Source organism: Haliotis cracherodii, unplaced genomic scaffold (genome assembly GCF_022045235.1).
Source record: "Haliotis cracherodii isolate W230 unplaced genomic scaffold, xgHalCrac1.p SCAF_18, whole genome shotgun sequence".
NCBI lineage: Eukaryota > Metazoa > Mollusca > Gastropoda > Lepetellida > Haliotidae > Haliotis > Haliotis cracherodii.
Window position 1 is genome coordinate 20,274,661 of NW_027266273.1, and position 18,902 is coordinate 20,293,562.

At 39.1% G+C, this 18,902-nt stretch overlaps 1 protein-coding gene across 1 annotated transcript in view; it reads left to right on the plus strand.

The window, feature by feature from the left end:
• Window positions 1-866: 866 nt before the first annotated feature.
• The window catches only part of LOC139465864 (meiosis-specific coiled-coil domain-containing protein MEIOC-like), a 31,157-nt gene continuing 13,121 nt past the window's right edge, over window positions 867-18,902 (plus strand). Inside the window, exons 1-6 of the mRNA XM_071247821.1 lie at window positions 867-963; window positions 2,849-2,983; window positions 6,008-6,354; window positions 11,165-12,607; window positions 12,961-13,045; window positions 17,716-17,850. Coding sequence (XP_071103922.1) covers window positions 868-963; window positions 2,849-2,983; window positions 6,008-6,354; window positions 11,165-12,607; window positions 12,961-13,045; window positions 17,716-17,850 — 2,241 coding nt within the window. The 5' untranslated portion in view covers window position 867. The remainder of the gene's footprint in view (window positions 964-2,848; window positions 2,984-6,007; window positions 6,355-11,164; window positions 12,608-12,960; window positions 13,046-17,715; window positions 17,851-18,902) is intronic.

An 18,902-nucleotide genomic window follows, 5' to 3' on the forward strand; every position in this document is an offset into this window, starting at 1 on the left:
CACTTCCGATCAATCTACGATGTTTTTCATGTATAACTGAAACACCACTACACCACTGTATATAGTTCCTGGATGCCGATTTTGGAAATATAGTACGGATACTTTACATTCACCTCTTCAAAAACTGTGTGAAGCCCATTTCTGGTGTCCCCCGCCGTGATATTGATGGCATATTGCTAAAAGCGGTGTAAAACAATACTCACTCACTCTTCAAAAACATAAAACCAAAACATGTTTAATTGTTTTTAATGTGGCGTTACATGTATGAATAGAATTTCCGAAGATTTAGTCATAAATACGTACACGATTTGATTGTACTTTACTTGTATACATTCAGCAAGGCACTACCTATGTGTCACGTGTGAGGTGCTTGGATCGTGCAGATCGCGCAAGGGCGCAAACCAAGCTTCTTAATTTCCTGACATAGTTTTGTGGCAAGATTAGCAGGCAATCAGTTCTTCACGGAGTGTCCCTCGTTTCTCGTGATTTTCCATCAATACATGCACACATAAACTGGGGATATCCTGTCTGAAAACTAATATCGATATTCACTTTCCACGCCCGTTACCGTATGCGTCTGTTGATTTAGTTCTTCACTGTTTGTATCTTGAAAAAATGTTGAACTCATAAAAAGTAATAATTTAAGAAGTGGTTTTATTTATACAGTATAATGTGGCAATATATATTAAATGCCAGCAATGCTTCCGTATGAAGTAGTAGTATCCCAATTGCTGATTACAGGTTGACGCCTCAGGCTGAAGTCATTGCGAGAATCAACAGACGGCGCATTGGGTCTCAATTTAGAAGATATGTCGTGGGGAAAATAGTATAAAAACATCCGATTAGCATACAGCAAAATGAACGTCAATGGCGCTCTCGGTCCAGCTGAATGAGAGCGAAAAATATGAAAATACCAGGATAAGATTGATGAGGTCGGCTGGAAATAACCAGCTTAAGCAGCAGGTAATCTAACTGTGCATATTTCATCCAGTTTTGTGGTTGTCAAATTATTTAGATGCCACAGTATATTGACGTCCGATGTCAACATACCGAGTGTTGATGTCGATGAGCTCGATCGTCCGCCTGCATTCCATACGTCAACGTGAGAAATATTTACAGGTGCTACTCGACGTTGTTTCAAAAGTCGAATGAAAGACATATCATTCAGACATATAAGTAATTGCGTCTCGCATTGTGTCTTTGCAATGGTGAGTCTTTGAGTCTCCACAAACGACACTCTAACGATTGTTATTGTGAATTCTTGATGACCCGATTGAAAAATCTAAGAAATGGCGCCATCCCAAACGAGAAATGCAGGTATCTCGTATGGAAAGAAAAATCTTATGAAAGAAATTGTTTATATGGTTGGGGATGCATGCTTATGTGTGCGCCAGGCGTATCGATTACAAACAATATGGACGAAACCGTTTTCAAAACATTGCGACTTCTGCTGAGTTGCACGTGAAGTTGGTCGCCATAGCTGACACTAGGTGTTGTAGCAACTCCGGTACACATTGCAAATGCCACCGACCGAATTACTCTTCAAGAATGTCTTTGTTTTCGTGACAACACGGATATTGTCCGTCCTCAGCTGTGATACTTGGCTCCCTTAATTAATTTCGCATAAGATTATGTTCAGCATCTATACTGAGAGTGAACCGGTCTAAATATAACCACCTTCCCGCATGAGGCTCAAGCCCGTCAGCTGTTTGGTATTGACATATTCTTGTATGAGACGTCTTTTATTGAAGGATACGAATGGAGATTTCTAATAGTTTAAAATATCTCAGTAATTTTGCTCCAAAAAAGAGAAAGACAAATAATTAGATACAACACAGATTTTCAATGAAAATGATAGGACATCCTACTGTTATTTACTTATGGGAGCCATTTTTATGTAGTAAGTCAGTTCCATTCATATTCACACAGATTTATGTGCATGTCAGAAATTGAGTACAAAGTATTATACAAATGATTAAGATGATGACATCTTCATCTTAGCATGATCAGTATGATGTATTCCCATGTCATATGTAAAATATTTTGAAATTACAGTTTACTGTACAACTTCTTTTGATTTTTGTCAAACTATGAGCAAATGTGCTTTTTTGGTCAGTGGAAAGGTTTGTGCCCATATTTGTTATAATCTGTGAAGGGAATGAGTAAAAACTTCCATTTCATTTCACAAATTTCATTCTGTGTAATCTTGGATATTATGTTCATTTATCATCAATAACCCTGTTCGACACCTATTTTCAAACAACCATATTGATAGTGATTTGTCTTGTTATTACAAGAGGTGTGACGTCATAAAGGCTTTCTCCTTGAGAGTGCACACGTTCAACTTGTCAACATTGGGTTCATGAAAAGTACTGTACACATGTAAGAATATTCCGTCGCCATTCAGAAGTTTGGTGCCAATGTCATGATTAAAAGGAAGTGAATGTTAATAGGTTTCAAACTTTCAATTATTTTTTACTATTAACGCCAACCTGCAAGATGTATGTTGGGAACTGTGTTCCAAAAGATGTCTGTTCATTCCTCACCCAATTCATATATTATTAGTTTTCTAGAATAAGCAGTGATAAGAATGACTTTGTGTGAATTGGAAAATAATATGCAGTTAAGTGTTTGAAGGTCCTTGTCCAATGGCATACTGTCTAAAGTATACATGGCACACCTTCAGATCCCATTTAGACACATTGCATCTCTTGTCACTCTCTGTAGGAATTTATTTAACAGTCATTAGCTTATGCTTCATCTTATTCCCTTACTTAGATCTCAAGTACAGCTTCTAGAGAATAAGTTTGCTTTCAAGATTGATAAGATTTCTTATATTTCTGCTCAGCCTGGCAGGTACAACCCTGGAGCAAAGCCTTTTGAACCCAACACGTTTGATCTGGATACATACCAGGAAAGGGTGGAGTTAGGTGGGTCAAAGGAGCAGTTCAAGAATTTGGCACCAGGATACAAAAATGGCCAGGTAAGTGTCCACTGTTTAGGTTCTGTGGAATGAGCCAAGTGGCTTTTATGTGGTTATGTGATTTCCATTGGTTAATATATGACAAAACCTTCAAACATACAAGGACTTCCCAGTATGTATTTTACTTCCTAACGCTTATGTCACTGTATATGCAGTGTGCGATTTAACATTGACAAAATTGTAATGGTGCAGGTTAAAATCAGCTTATGCAGGCCAGACTAGTGCAGTCGATTACATTCCACAAAAAGGGTAATGAATAATACTTGCTTCAAATTTATACCATGTGTACAAAATCTGAACAAATTGAAATATACTCCCCGACAAAAGAAACATGAATACCATGAACACTTCACATGTGATGTCATAGATCCACGACTCAAGATGCACCATGAGTCATGGGCAGGATTAGCGTGTAAAGTTTGGAAATCACGTGCGGCATATGGTGATAAGAATAAAGAAACTCTGTGGTTACACTTGACTGATTGTTAGTTTTGTTATTAAGTGGTACACATTGGAAACGTCTCTTCTTCAAAACGTACATACTTCTGGGACTTCTGGGAGTGGTTAAAGCGTTCACTCGTCAAACTGGGTTCGATTCCCGACATGGGTACAATGTGTGAAGCCCATTTCTGGTGTCCCACCGTGATACTGCTGGAATATTGCTAAAAGTGGCGTAAAACCATTCTCACTCACTCTATTTGTTTCTATGGTCGCGTTTCTTTCGGCAGTGAGTATAAAATGGCTAATTTACTATTAACAATCTGTTAACTCTTTCAGCAACACAGGCCAGTACACCGACCAAGCCATAGCCACATCTAAACATGCTAAATAGTAAATAATTTTATTAACCTACGTGTCATATTTTTTAATTAAATCTATCAAATTTCACAATATCTGAAGTACATATTTCATTTTAATTTATCATATTTTATCGAAAGACTATAAATTTATTGACTATTTCTTGCAATGTTATGGGGGAAAATTCTCGGAGACCCGTTTCAACAACGGGTCCATAGAGAGCATGTCAAAGAGCAAAATAAAGAAGTATCTTTACGTAAATTATATAAAGTAATAAATATAATCAACCAAAATATATCTAAAAGTTGTCAAACTTACATCAAAGTTAATATTTCCACAATGAAAAGAAAAAAAGAAATAGGTAATTGGATATTAAGAAATCTTATACATTGTATTTGCCGAAAAATCTAAATTTTTCGCTTCCTTGGTGCTTAATCTTAATTTTATGTGTAGCTTACATTTTTTATTTAAGGTGAACTTGATTAAGTTGTAAAGGCATTTGAATAATGCAATAAACATAACTTTCAAATGTATAAACAGTAGAATTAGACATCTTGGATGGTGTATAACTTGTAGTAGCAAAGATGTTTTACAAGCAGATAATTTCCTTGATAAATGTAGGCTTCATCTATCACTCCAGTCTCTTGGAACTCAGTGTTACAGCAGTAAAAGCTTCTGGTTGACTGGTGTTCAAAGTGTTAATGTTCACTACAGATCATTAGCTATATACACGTAAGCCAAATAAACCATCTACGTCACTAATTTACATACACATTGATTCCTGTAAGAAAAAAGGAATATAAAGACTAATCAAATCACCTGGTTTACTATGGGAGGTAAATGATGAAAGCTGAATATAGTCGGGTTTCCAAGGGCTACAAAACAAAATGTTGGTCTGCATGTGATGACTATTTATCTCCTCACGGTGATCCCTTTATAGCTGTCACCATAAATACAGACATCAGACAGAAGATTATACACTAATTATTGTAGAGCACTGTAAAGATGTCGAAAAGAAAACAGTTGAAATTGTCCTTCCATTAAACAAAATTGGACACAGTGTCCATGATTATCAAAGTTGACAAATGTCAAAACGTGACAAAATCAGCTGATCATACTGATTCTGACAATTTAGATGTGCAGCCTAGATCGAAACCAGAAGAGCTGTTGTGAAGTGAGACGGTTTATCTGTTGTGCAGTCAGTTGTTTGACTGCAGCCTACACTTGGTGCAGAGGAGAGAAAAATGAAATCGCACTTTGATATACAATTGCAGTGTGTACCCAAAACATTTAAGTCTTTATCCATGTCTTTAGCCACTGTCTTTTTCAGTTGATGTTATACTGAACATGTGGAGTATTATCAGCTAGGTTTACTATTACTAGACTAGTGAATAGGGCACTTCACGAAGACAGTAAATGTGGTAAAGGGCAATCTCATTAAAATCAGATGTTAGTTTTCGCTACCGTTTAGCATAGATCTAAGGACATCCCATTACGGGTCACGTCAGAAAGACCTTTCTCGAATTTTGACCGACCAATGAAATGACTGAAAAGAATTCGACATTGGCCAGTCAGAAGGCAGCTTTCTCGAGCTTTAGAAAACACATCCCGACTGTCACTTTCATGATCTGGTAAGCGATGCTCTGATTGGTTGGATGAAAGGTCGTTCTGACGTGACCCGTAATGGGATGTCCTCAGATCTTTGTTTAGCGATAGCGAGAACTAAGATCTGATTTTAATAAGATTGGGAAAAGGGTGTCCAAGGGCTGAAATAGGAAAGATGGAAAATTGAAAAGTTCTGAAACACAGCTATGACGATAAACAATGACTGCAATGACAAAGGTTATGGAGATAAGTAAAGGTGAAACAATTTGTGAGACAAAAAGACACCTGCACCTGGTGAACTGTTATTACTCTGGCAAATGTTTTAGTTGCTAGAATCAGACTTATATTGGAATGTTTTGATTTATATTTTTGGCAGTTCTGCAGTGGTCAAGTAGTCTGTTCCCAATTGATATGGATGTAAAAAGTTGATAGGAAACTTTATTATGGCGATGTCCAATACCATACCCACTGGGAAAAACACTTGCTTTCTGCAGGATCTGGGCCCCTTGTCATGAAGAATTTTGTATGATGAATCTGAGCCCTTTAATGTTTCTAATAGCTTAATATAGACTATTAGACTTAGTGCTTTTTAATCTATTTCATCTATCTATTTCATTACAGATTGCTACATTCCAGCCTTTCCCTCATTCAAACACAATGCAGACGGGCTCACAGCTGGCGTCCTCGGACAGTCAGCAGACTGCCTATCCAGAATGGAGTCACATGACATACAGTTCCAAAAATGCACAGAAACTCGAACCTGACCACGCATCACCATTTTCCTTTGCTTTCCCTGATCATCAAAGTGTGGGACTCAACAATTGCTCTAGCGACAAACTGTCAGCTTTTGATGATCTTGTCAACAAGATAGTTGATGATGATTCTTCTCTATTCTCTGCCAGCCTCTTTGGAGAGTTTAATGAAGAAACTCAGTCACAGGCTACATCAGATGTCTTTTCCTTTGATGGGTATGTATTTTAACTTTCAATTTGAATAGGCATAGCTATCACTGATTGTTACAGAAAGCTAAGTAAACATGATAAAATTACATTTTTACACTTATCCTATCTCACACTATGCGTTTGTTCCTTCTTCTTTTGATCCTTCAAAGTTTCCAGCTTCTACAACCATTTTGCCCGAACACATCCCAAAATCACCATGGTCGCCACCCAAACCAATGGGTCCAGCATTGTAAACATGTGGGTGCTGACCTTACACGACTTGATCACCTGAACATAATTTTTGGGTGCGTGAGCTAGCTCCTCATTTGTATCAACATCTACAGCGCAAATTCATGAAGAGGATGGGAACAGAAAATGTTCACCTCCCGGCCTGTAGAAAATGCTGACATACTTATTCTTGATGTTTGTTGCAATTGGCACAACTGATGTTCCCAGCAGTAGAAATTGACACTAGTCCTGTAGTCCTTACCAAACTTCCCAATAGTTAATGAATCAAATGGACCAGTAGAAATCTGCCATTTCTAAGGGTTTTTCTATATGTTATCATTATAAGAACTAATGGATGGAAAATGTTTGTTTCTACTGCTGCCCAGTGTTCTCACCTCTTGGCTGAAGCTTTCCACATGTATTTACGCAAATGCTTATGCGTTGTATTCACTGCCGGTTGAAATCTAAGGATGCTGAACACGGGCCTCCCTCTGCAAAGAAACCCAAGTGTGATATCAAACCGGCTGTCCCTTCTACGGTAGCTTTAGTCAAACCAGCTCTGCATCTACCATAACCTCTTTGTCCGTTGAAGATGATGGCATTTTGGGCAGTTTCCTCCAAGGCAAAGTTCCCGCCAAAACGAAGCAGTCGTCTGTCCCCCTTCCACCCTACGCTGAAGCAGCATGAAGCTTCAGATGTTTGCATGGTCATGCCTAAGGACAGCTCGTCCATGCTAGCTTCGACAGTCCCTACTGGCGACCCTCCAAGCGCTCCTTGACCATCGGCCAAAAGTCATTTCTCTTCCCCTGCTCTTCCACGTGATTTTCAAGTTGTCACTAACCTAACCATCCCATTATTGGACAGTCACTCCAATGTCAACACTGGCTGTTTTGACTTCACCTAGGATCAATCATACAAGTTCACCCTCTACTTCTACTACAGGACAAAAAAGCCTGGATCACACTAAGACCACACATACGGATCGTCATGTTTCATCGAAGGATTACCATTTGAGGGATAGATCATCCAAGGGACGAGCAAGGCATTGATATTCCAGATCTATGGGTCGCTGTTTGATGGATTGACACTCACAAGATCGATGAGGATTAATATTATGATGGATTTACACTCACAAGATCGGTGAGGATTAATATCACACTGATTCTGCGGATCGTTCGGATCATCAGCATCGACAGGATCGTTCCTGTTCTTATGACTCAGATCCACAGCGACATCACTTTTGGCCTTAGTCCACATAGCACCAGTAACATAATAAGTACAGGGATTATCATGACGGCTGGAATCAGCACCCTGCTATGGATTGATATCGTCACATGTGTATCTACCCTTATGCGGTGCCTGGACCATACACTGATCATCATCGTTACCCAGCTTATCCTGACTACAGACCTCATTCAGACTTTCCACGCTATATGCTGCCCTGGGGTTAATCTTTGGATCACCATCGATACGCTGATCGTCGTTTACCCTCTTCTACGCATCAAGGTTCATGTACCATTGATAATCAATCGGATCGCAATAGACACAGATCGTCACATCCTCTGGCCCTGTCTCCTGTGCACCATCTGTGTCTGCTCCTACTATGGCTGATACCGCCACCCATGGTTTATCTTCTACTATTGTGGCTCCTGAATTGGATGGGGATATAGCTACACGCAGACCTAAGCATTCTTCCATTACGGATGATCGAGACCTCGCCCATTTTGATACTACCTTCCAGCGCACACTTCGGCTTATTTCTACAATCCTCTCACTGACGGAATCCATTGCCTTGTCATGTTACATGCCAGGTCTTATGAGGAATCCCTTATCAGAGGTTCAATTCCGCTGATCCAAGAGAAGTTTATATGTGTCTTTGATCTTATTTTACATCTTGCAGGCACCATCACAGCTTTCCGCCAATGTGGTCTCCTCCAGTACTGTCAGTGGGAAGACCAACAACCTTGGTCTACCTGTTATCCAACAGGATAAAAAAGTGGCCCTGGATGTCACTCGGGACACTCATCTCGAGGTATCTGTAGTCCTGCTTTAGCTCCAGAAACAGCACCTACGGCGGTTGATCATCCAGTCCGTTTTCCAAGGCCGCCACTACCAATGGAAGGTGCTCCCATTTTGAATCAGCTCCATCAGCTAGGCTGTCTCGTCAATGTTGCAAAGTCCAAGTCGACTCCCGCTCAACATGTCCAGTTTATCAGGGCTCTCTTCGACAACAAACAGGGCAAGATGTTTGTTTCCCCGGACAGACGGTTGAAGTTAGAATGTTAAGTGCCGTTAGCACTCAAAGCCCATACCTCTATCTCAATGGCAACAGCTGCTAGGTATTCTGACGTCGGCACAAGCACTCACTCAGAGGGGTCAACCTAGCCAGTGCTTCCTGAGGACCTACCTCCAGGACAATAACTGCCCACTGGTCTTACTATGTAAGCATGATGGCTGGTGCTGTTGACTGTTTGCACTGGAGCCTCTTTGCGGCCGTTCATTCTATCTCCCCATGTTCCTCTCTTCCATCCCAGATCCTCAGGCATGGGACCACGACGCCCTGGCTGTTTCTCCTGGCCCTTGCAACTGCTGCTAGAGTGAGATCCTGTACAGCCAGGTAGAGTTTGAGAGAATTCACTATTGGAAGATTTTTGGAAGAATTAGCTTCAAGGGCCAGCTAGACCAGTTGTTTAGCATCCAACCTGAACCTTGATGACCATGAAGACATCTCCTTATGCCCAGTTACAGCTATCCGCATCTTCCCCGAGGCTGCGATGCTACTTCAATGCGCCCACAAGAGACTCTCATCCCACTTTCCATGGCAGCCTCCATCGAAGTGTCCCATACCACAGTCTCCCTTTGGCTCCGATCACTATCCTTTGGGGCTATGCCTTTACTGGATTGCCTCCTGTAATGTCCTATCCACATGGGACTAAAGCCATCACCTCCACCATGGTCTTGCACAGCAATTGCTCCCTGTCTGCCATCATGGAGGGTTGTTTTTGAAAGTCCGACAGTCTTCGCTTCCCACTATCTGCTTGACATTTCACGTTCAGGGCCTCCACCTATTTGGTTCCATGATCTCGCTGGCATGAATGATAGCTTTGATGAAGCTGAAAAAGATATACCAAACTGGCTCGTCCCATTTTCAGTAGCAGGTGGTGGCGTGGTCTCTCTTGTAGAACTGATTGACTGGAGACTTCTTCCTGCCTCGTTATAAGTCGTAAGCCGAATAGATCCCTATTCAAAGCTTCATGGCCATTCATGTAACAATGTCCTACGTGAAAACATGTAAAATGTTTTACTCATTTCATGGTGTTATATCCGAGTAGTGTAAAGGGCTCACATCGCCTGTTATGGAGTTTTTTACCCACTCGCAAGTTCTTGTCTTTTCGACACTGGGCCAGTGTTATAGCTTAAATTTTTCTATCACTGGTTAGCACCAGCTTCCTCGTGAACGTATCTCGGTTGTATCTGCGCCCAACAATCTAACCATGGGATAAATTCATAGTGTGAGATAGGATAAGTTTAAGTATTTGTAAATTTTACATTCAATTGTATATTTATAATACTTATCTTATCTCACACGTTATATGCCGGCATCACAGCTCCTCTTGTCTGTCAACTTAAAGAAAGAGAATGATATGGCATGTGATCAAGTCATGTAAGGTCACAATGCACAAGATGACAGTCTGTGACCCATTTGTTTGCATGGTGACTATGGTGATGCTGGAATGTGTTCAGGCAAAATGGTTTAAGAAGCCGGAAACTTTGTCCATGCATGTTTCCACATAAGGATCGAAGGAAGAAATGCATAGTGTGAGATAGGATAAGTGTTATTAATATGCAATTTATTGTAAAATTTACAATTTGCTTTTACTGGTATTACCCAAAGATATCCAAGAGAGTTTAGCACCGACCAACCTCACATCTTTCCCAAACTATTGGACCCTTTTGATGGGTAAAATGTGAAACTGACTAACTGTTAAATGGATATTTATGGGTTCTAAATGATACCACCAGTCAGAACCGTCTACTGCATTCTACAACCATCATCAGTGAAAATAAGCATGAAAGTTAAAAGGTCCTCTTAGCCATTAACTGTGTAAATAATGTTAAAGAATTTCAAAGCTGATCATGACATGTGTTATGTTGATGTATTAGGGTAGATTTAAGATGTTTATGTAAAAACAATCAAACTGCCCCAACAAACTGACCAACATATTAACTCACAAGCAAACTGTCAAGAAAGCCATTTTCAGTTTCACCAAAATGGTTAACGTCTGTGTCCTGCATCACTTTGGGCTTTCACGAAAGCGGTGTTAAATACAATTCACTCACTCATCCACTCATTTGTCTTTGAACTACATACCTAATAAAAATGTAAACATGGTTAATGGCAGGATATTGCAATACTTTATTATGTACATGTCACAATACAGATCAGAGTATTGCATTATTTTGCAATACAAGATTCTAGACAATACACAACCCTAATTAGGACCCAATAAATTGCTGGGGCAAAGTCTCACCCAAACTCTGAAGAAATTTTATCATTCACAGCACTATCAATAATATGCTGTTTTGAGAATAATAATTTCCATTCCAGATCACCTGGCTTTGCCTCTGGAAGTGTGTGGTCAACCGGCAGCGAGGGAACACCTTCTGGGAAGTCAGATAAAAACTCCACCTCATATGGAAGTTTTGAACATGCTTCAAGCATGACACAAAATTTGTGGGATGAAAACAGCTTTTCTTCACATGTTTCTGAGACGCCAGATCACTTTTTCTCACAGGGTTTTAATGCTAAGGATGCATCCCGACTTCCCAGTGGCCAGATCCATGAAAACTTTCCCCAACAATTTCAAGCTCAATCTGAATATAGCGGAAAGCAAAAATTGGACAGGTCTTATCAAAATATGAACAATGATATGTTCAACGAAATGTCCTTACCACAGAATTTTGCCACATTCCAGAATCACTTAAAGTTAAAAGCTTTTCCTTCACAGCCAACATTGAATTCTGCTTTTACTTCATCAGCCCATGACACTTCACCAAAGATTCACCATTCTCAGGAACACAGTATGGCTCAAAGCGCCTTTCAAAGTGCTGTGGCTCAGCATGTCAATGCAGCAAAACAAACATATCCAGGAGGAAGTGAGCCCTTCAGCTTCAAGAAAAACAAGACATTCCAGACAACACCAACCAAGACTGACGATCAACCTCCAGATGTTGAGAAGCAGATGTTCAACTATTTGCCATCATCTAACTTCAATTCTCACAATGCAGCAGCCTTGAAACACCAGCACTCTTCCCAGCAACATATGCAGCATGACAATGATTTTATGCACCCCATTCATGTGAATACGCATACTCCAGTCAGTTATCAAAGTAACTACAGTCTGTCTGATCCCAGTACTCCTAGTTCACCAGGGGAAGGAAATGTTCCCCCAGAGAGACCACAGCATCAGTCCGACACCTCAAGTGGCAATATTCAGGTACCTGGCCATTTCCTGAACAAAATGCAGAACCTGAAAAAGGATTATGTGCCAATCAGCTCATCTACTCCTCTCAACAGAGAGAAACATGGATTGCAGAATTTTATTCCTCATGGTTTCTACAATCGAAAAATGAAAGGATTACCACATGATATGTTCTCCTCGCCAAACTATGACCGCTGGTCTGCTGACCAGGTTGGTAGAGAGACCCACCACCCTGCACTTGGCAATCTTGATCACATTTCTCCTGAGTTACTCCCCTTTGCCTTTGACCCCGACCAAGTTGACAAACAGAAGTTTCTTGAAGAATGTCTCCTCCATGATCAAGGTCTCCGACACTCCCTGTCTCATCATCAGCATCTTCTCCACTATCCTCCCCACCCTCTCTTCAGTCCTTCCCATGGTGCCTTGCCTGCTGAAGCATTTGACTACTTTCCAATTGAACCTTTGCCCAGAATTGCGCCTGGATTCATCCCTGAAATGCTCTACCCTGACTTCCCACAATATGTCTTAGGCCTCCATCCTGGCTTCTTTCAAGGAATGCGCTCTTTCAGGTATGTTTCCACAATACAGAGAAGAGAAGGCTATTTATTCAAGTATGTTGTTATACCATCCAGCCTTGATACATGTTTTGAACATGAGAGTATGTTTCAGGTTTGCATATACCATGTTGTACAAATATACAGGAATATTGTAAGATTTGAGAATATGTGAAATGTGACGGTATTGATGTATACTGCAATTTGTCTTGAAAGAATTTATACAATTCCATTTGCAAATAGACTATTTACCTAAACTAGCTCACATTCAGTAATAGGATGATATTTTCCATGGTTTACATTCATCTTACAGATTTTATATTGGTATTGTAAACAAGGTTGACTAACTCTTTCTTTCACATTCACAGGAGAAGTGGACCCTCTAATGAACTTCATCTTAAGCTAGAGGAATGTTACGAACAGTTCAAGGCAATTGAGAAAGAGAGAAAGAAGGTATGAAAGAAGTAATTGAAATAACCTGAAGAATGATAACAAGATTTTAACATTATTTTGGATATAGTTTGCTTAAATGACCTTTTAATGATTACTTGCACATGAAACACACTTCATTGAGGACATGGGGGCACGGGTGGCCCAGTCGGTTAAGGCGCCGCGATTTGCTGTGCAGAGTTGCGTCCCTTGGACACGGCAGAAACCTATGATTGTGGGTTCGAATCCCGGTTCACCCTGATTATGTTTCTAGGTTTGTCAGCACCATAACCGCGCTAGTGTGTTTCACCGAAGTGGTAAGCATCTGAGACCTACATCACTTCTGGCTTTCCTCCCACATTAAGTTGACATGCCACGATATAACTGGAATACTGTTAAAAGCGGCGTTAAACCCAAATCACTCACTCACTCATTCTGGACATTGAAATGTTGATTATTTTCTGTGGAAAACAATTTGAATTAGATTTTCATGATTTGACCATGAGAATGTACACGAAACATTAAGTTAACATTGATGTTCTATCATTCTGATAGACATATTTTATATACTGATAGGGTAACATTGCAGAGCTCTAGATTAGATTTTGGTTATTTGGGTATTTTATGAAGAGGTTTGATTGTGATTAGGTATCCACAATTTTTAGAGGGTACTGGTATTCAACAAAATATTTACCCATCTTTTTCGTGACATTAGGGTATTTTGACTTGAAAACCTGTTTCGGAACAATCTTTGAAAATCATTTAGAGAATAGTAGTACAGTGTCTGCTCTGGCTTAAATTTTTCTTAGGGACACTTGGACCCCTTCATCATAAAACTAGGGTTCCCAAACGAAAAATGGAGGGGTCCAATTTATAGCATTATAATATACCATAACACAGTGATGAAAAATCAAAAATCTTTTCGCAACTGCAAAATATCAACAAACAGGCAAAGTGAGAGAAAGGTTCACATCACTGCACATCCTTCTCTCATGACCAAAAGGATTACATTAAGGGACAAACAATTTCTTAAAATGGAAATATGATATTAATGACTATTTCAACACAAAATTATCCATGTTAATGTCTAACTTAGTAAATGAAAAGGCAGTACACGGGTTATCAGCCATTGGTAAGGGGTCATTGGGACAGACATTTGTGAATGATTTTATTTATATCTACCAATGATTTGAAATTTATGGAGTCAGTCAAGTTCAATGGCTGTTCTGATGCTACTGTACTGAGTAGTGAGTTCATACCATAACTGACAATTACATGAATCAAACGGTTATTTTGTAAGAGTGTGTTCAGGATCCATCATTTCCTTGATAAATCTAGTCAACGTATTTCAGGTGCTTTAAATGTTTATATATGTCAGTTACACTGATAACTGTTCTGGCAAAATGTGTTTTGCTATTCTTAATATAACTCACCAAAGAAACAGCTGGATAAGTCTGTTGTAGAATAACTAAATATTCAGAGTCCGCTAGATAAAAACAACACTTACATTCAAGTGTTCGCATTTATTCTTTATCATATACAGTATCAAGGTATTGGTAAATAGAGGTTATCATGCGAGTGTGTTTGGGGATGGTAAATACCCTGCATTAGGAATAAACATTGTATTTAGCGAGCCTTGGCGAGCTAAATACATAGTGTTTATTTCATAATACAGGATATTAACCATCCCCAAACACACAAGCGTGATAAGCTCTTTATCATATAATGTCATTCTTTAATTCTGTGCTTCAAAATCGCTTTCCCTCTTTCACAAACATTACCGAAACATTGCGAGTTTTCCTTGAATGCACGCATTAATATTTATTACGTCACAGGGTAAGTGATGTGTCAGTCGGTCAGTGACAGCAGCCAATATAGTTCCAACTGAAATCTGTTTACAGTGGCGAAGCAACATGTACGCAAAACAATTATTGTTTTTAATTGCCTTTCGCGGCAATCCATCGGTCTGTCCGCTATAGTAACTGCCCTTTGTCAAAGGGAAGCTACTCTAACCCTAGTCTATGAGACGTCACGGCCACGGTCAGACGATGTTGACAGTCGGTCTGTCCTGTCATAACGTTAAGAAGTGTAGTCGGATGTACACACAATGACAAAACGAAACAAGGTAACAATTCAAACATATTTCGGCCAAATCCAACTATTTTAATTTGAGGAGACGGTTTAAAGCCGCAGAGGTCTACAAGCACAGATGTGCCCTCGCAAAATTGTTAGCGAAATCTCCAAAGTTGCCAAAACTTACGAAATGCCTTAGCTACATTACAGTTAGACACTGATTTTCAGTATATTAGACTGTTCTTTTGATAATGATTGCAATTATCCCTGTAGTTTATCAAGATTCCCGATGGTTAATTCTGACTCGATAGCCGAATGACAAGGGCGACGCCATGTTTGTTTATAAACAGTGAAAATAGTCCCTACTTGACCTTTAATATTTGCATCTCTATCCGCATATGACCTCAACGGATATCGTTTTTATCCTTTGGCTTTATCCTGCCGAGAAACCTACCCATTATATGATAAACACATATATCCACACACCGTGTCAACTGTTAAATTATGCAAATCTAAGCATGATATATTTCATCGCATGATCGAATACAGGACTCGTTGCGCTATGTCACGATGGTCACAGTTACCTGCAAGTATACACACATTAACTTTTTTATGATAGTTTCTGGGATGTTTTTAAAGTGGAATTACCCCTACCTCCATTCCAAATTGATTGAAAAGAAACCATTTGTTCAGACGAAGTCCCTTGACCCAAACTTGGTCGTATGCTTACTGATTATGCAAAATATAAACAGGAAGTGATGTAAACCATATAATCCACACAACCTTACTGCGTTAAGATTCACAAATGACAGGTACTTTGTTTACCGAACTCAGTAAAGAAAATCAGGATTGGTCAATCCTTATTTATGTGTCATAAAGGTTGAACAACGAACAACAAACATTTTGCGTATGCCATATTTAATAAGTTTGTAAGTGTGCGCCATTACGATCCGTCATAAATTATCTACCGCTATAATATAGCATACCACCCTACACAGTCACTTGATCTCGCGGATCACTTTTACCATGTTCTGAAGTATACCTTTGATGTGCCTAGCTATTTTTAGTTTGACACGGGGTCGTGATGTTTTCGACCACTCATCAAGCTAAAAGAATTACGAAGGTATCCGAGCGGCTTAATATGCAGCACCTGATTGGCTGAAGCAAACCTACAGACCATAGCGAACACTAATACATGCAAAACCGAAAATAGATATAGGTCAAGAAACCGGTTGGGTATTTGTCATAAGAAGGGAGAGAATAATGAAACTGGTTTGGTTTAGCAAACAGAAGTGTTAATCAACATGCTTTGCTGTCTTGTTTGCCAATGAATACCTTTACGCAAAGATGTACGGCTTTGATTTACAATATCAGTGGCCATTTGATATGAAATTCCGAAATTAATAATGGTCCAGTCACTGCGTCCACGAGACCCACACATGTTACACCAGTGCGTTCAAACTCATATTTGTGTGTCCACGATGCAAAAACGTGCTCTTCAGCCAACACCGGTAGTATACCTGTATGGATCTGCTTGTGTCTCCCTATCTGGAAAGCCATTTATTGTTTGCAAAACCTGACATTGTAAGAAAGGCGCTATTTTTTTTTACCCCAAATCAGCGACTGTTGATACTTTGACTAGGCATGGTGTGCTTTTCAATTGGAATCTTATCGGTATTCCAGTTTGTTTGTCACACAGGTTTTTCTCATTAATGTAACTGTCTGTAATTGAATTTCGTGATCAGCTGATACACAACCTAAGAGTTGTAATATGTGCAATAGTTTTATCTAATATTTGTAATATACACATTAGGTTTATTTCAGTTGCATATTTATAGTTTTTGTTGAGTGTTTGAAAGAATCAAGTTCTAAATGAAGACTCAGAGCTCCAGATAAGCTGCATATTTTTGTAAAATATTTAGAATACATCACCATGACCTTAATAGTTTTGAGCTGCTTGCTAAAAGGGGTGACTATTGGTCTGGAAATCACTATTGCGATAACTATTGACATTGAACATGTTGAAAGACACTATTGTGATAACTATTGATATTGCAAGCAACTATTGCGATAACAATTGATATTGCAAGCAACTGTTGTGATAAATATCGATAGTTTTCAGTGTATCATTTTAGATGGACTTTCGGCATCCAACACGTTTCTTGTCAAGCTTGTTATTTTCTTTAACATAGCCAAAAGACTTCCAAACACTCAATTTTCCACTCAAGTTTGCCACAAACTCCACTTGACTGTCCCCTCCGCCATTTTACCTTAAGAAAGACTGGTTCCTAAGCATTAAACATGTTAAAGGCAGTTATCTCTCTCGGCTGCATTCGCTACTGTGTTTTAGTGACGCAATCGCATGATATGGTTAATACAACCAAAATTATCGGTATTCCTAACTGAAATCGATACTATTGATCGGAAACTGATTTAACAATCGATTTATTGACTTTAAGTGCTTACCAATAGCAATATATCGATATTTATTGTTTTGAATTTGTGTTATGATGTTTGTTCTATACAGGAAGTCACTGATTTGTCATAATACTTTGTTCTGTTGCAATTACTTTTTAATACCTTATATCCTTTCATAATGCCTTAAATTATCTTTTTTGAAGACTGAAGCAGAACTAGCCAGACAAAACCCAGGAAAGAAAGTATCAAGTGCCAACAATATTGTCATTCCTCGACTGCCATCAAACCCTTCTAGAGTGGATCGACTTATTGTGGATTCCTTCAGGGAACATGCAAGGGTATTGATTTGTGTTGTTGATAATAGGATGTTTATTAGCTCTCCCATCAAAACTCTAGTAATTGTTGAATAGTTTGGTGTATTATCTTTGCTCATGCTAACCATTTCTCTTGGTGAACTGATGATTCTGTTGCTAGGAACCAATCTCATGAAAATTACATTTGATACTTGTGTCAAGATTTGATAGCCTTTCTTAGGTAATAAAGTTCAAGCTGTCAATGAGATGTGAGTTTATGAACCAATCAGATGTCTGCTTTTATTAATGTTGGTGTAGAAATGAAACAGCTAAGAAAATGTGTAATTTTGTTGGCTGAAAGATGCCAAGGTGTTGAATAATATCCACAACATGGGGATGATCATTATTATCCCCCCACCTAAAACTGATGAGCTATGTCTATTGAAAAGAACCTTGGATCGTATTAATGCATTTAAAGAATAGAGGGATTCTTTTGGTTTAGTCATCACTCATAATGTCATTTGTACTCACAAGTTTCTTATGAACTTTTTGTGAATAATGGACATTTAAAAGGACAGGGGATATTGATGACTTCGTCTTGTTTCCCATTTGGAACTGCCTGTTTATGTGCCTGATACAGATTTTAAAGAGTTTTGCTGGGAAAGAATGAATGAGTTTCTTGTTCTGTTTGTTTAAAACACTCTCCTGCCTTATATTTTGTACCAATGTAGTTGAATTTGTTTAGCTTAAATTGAGTTCACATATACAGTATGTTTATTGATCCTCAGGGTATTGTCATGTTATTGCAAATAATACATACATCATACTCAATTTAGCATCTGGACTTTAGGATTCTCTTTAGTATTACTCTAATGGCACATTGTTCGTGAAATCAAGTAACATGCGTATAACAAAATATTATCTTTTGACATCTTTTTTTTTCTTTATTTTTTTTTATCTTCTTTCCCTCTCTCTTCTCTCCACACACACATCCCACCACCCAACCCCACCCACAGATAAGGCAGGGAAGGGATATGGTCCTCATAGGTCTATCCATCCATTTGTTTCTTGTTTACGAAGCATAACATGAAATATGT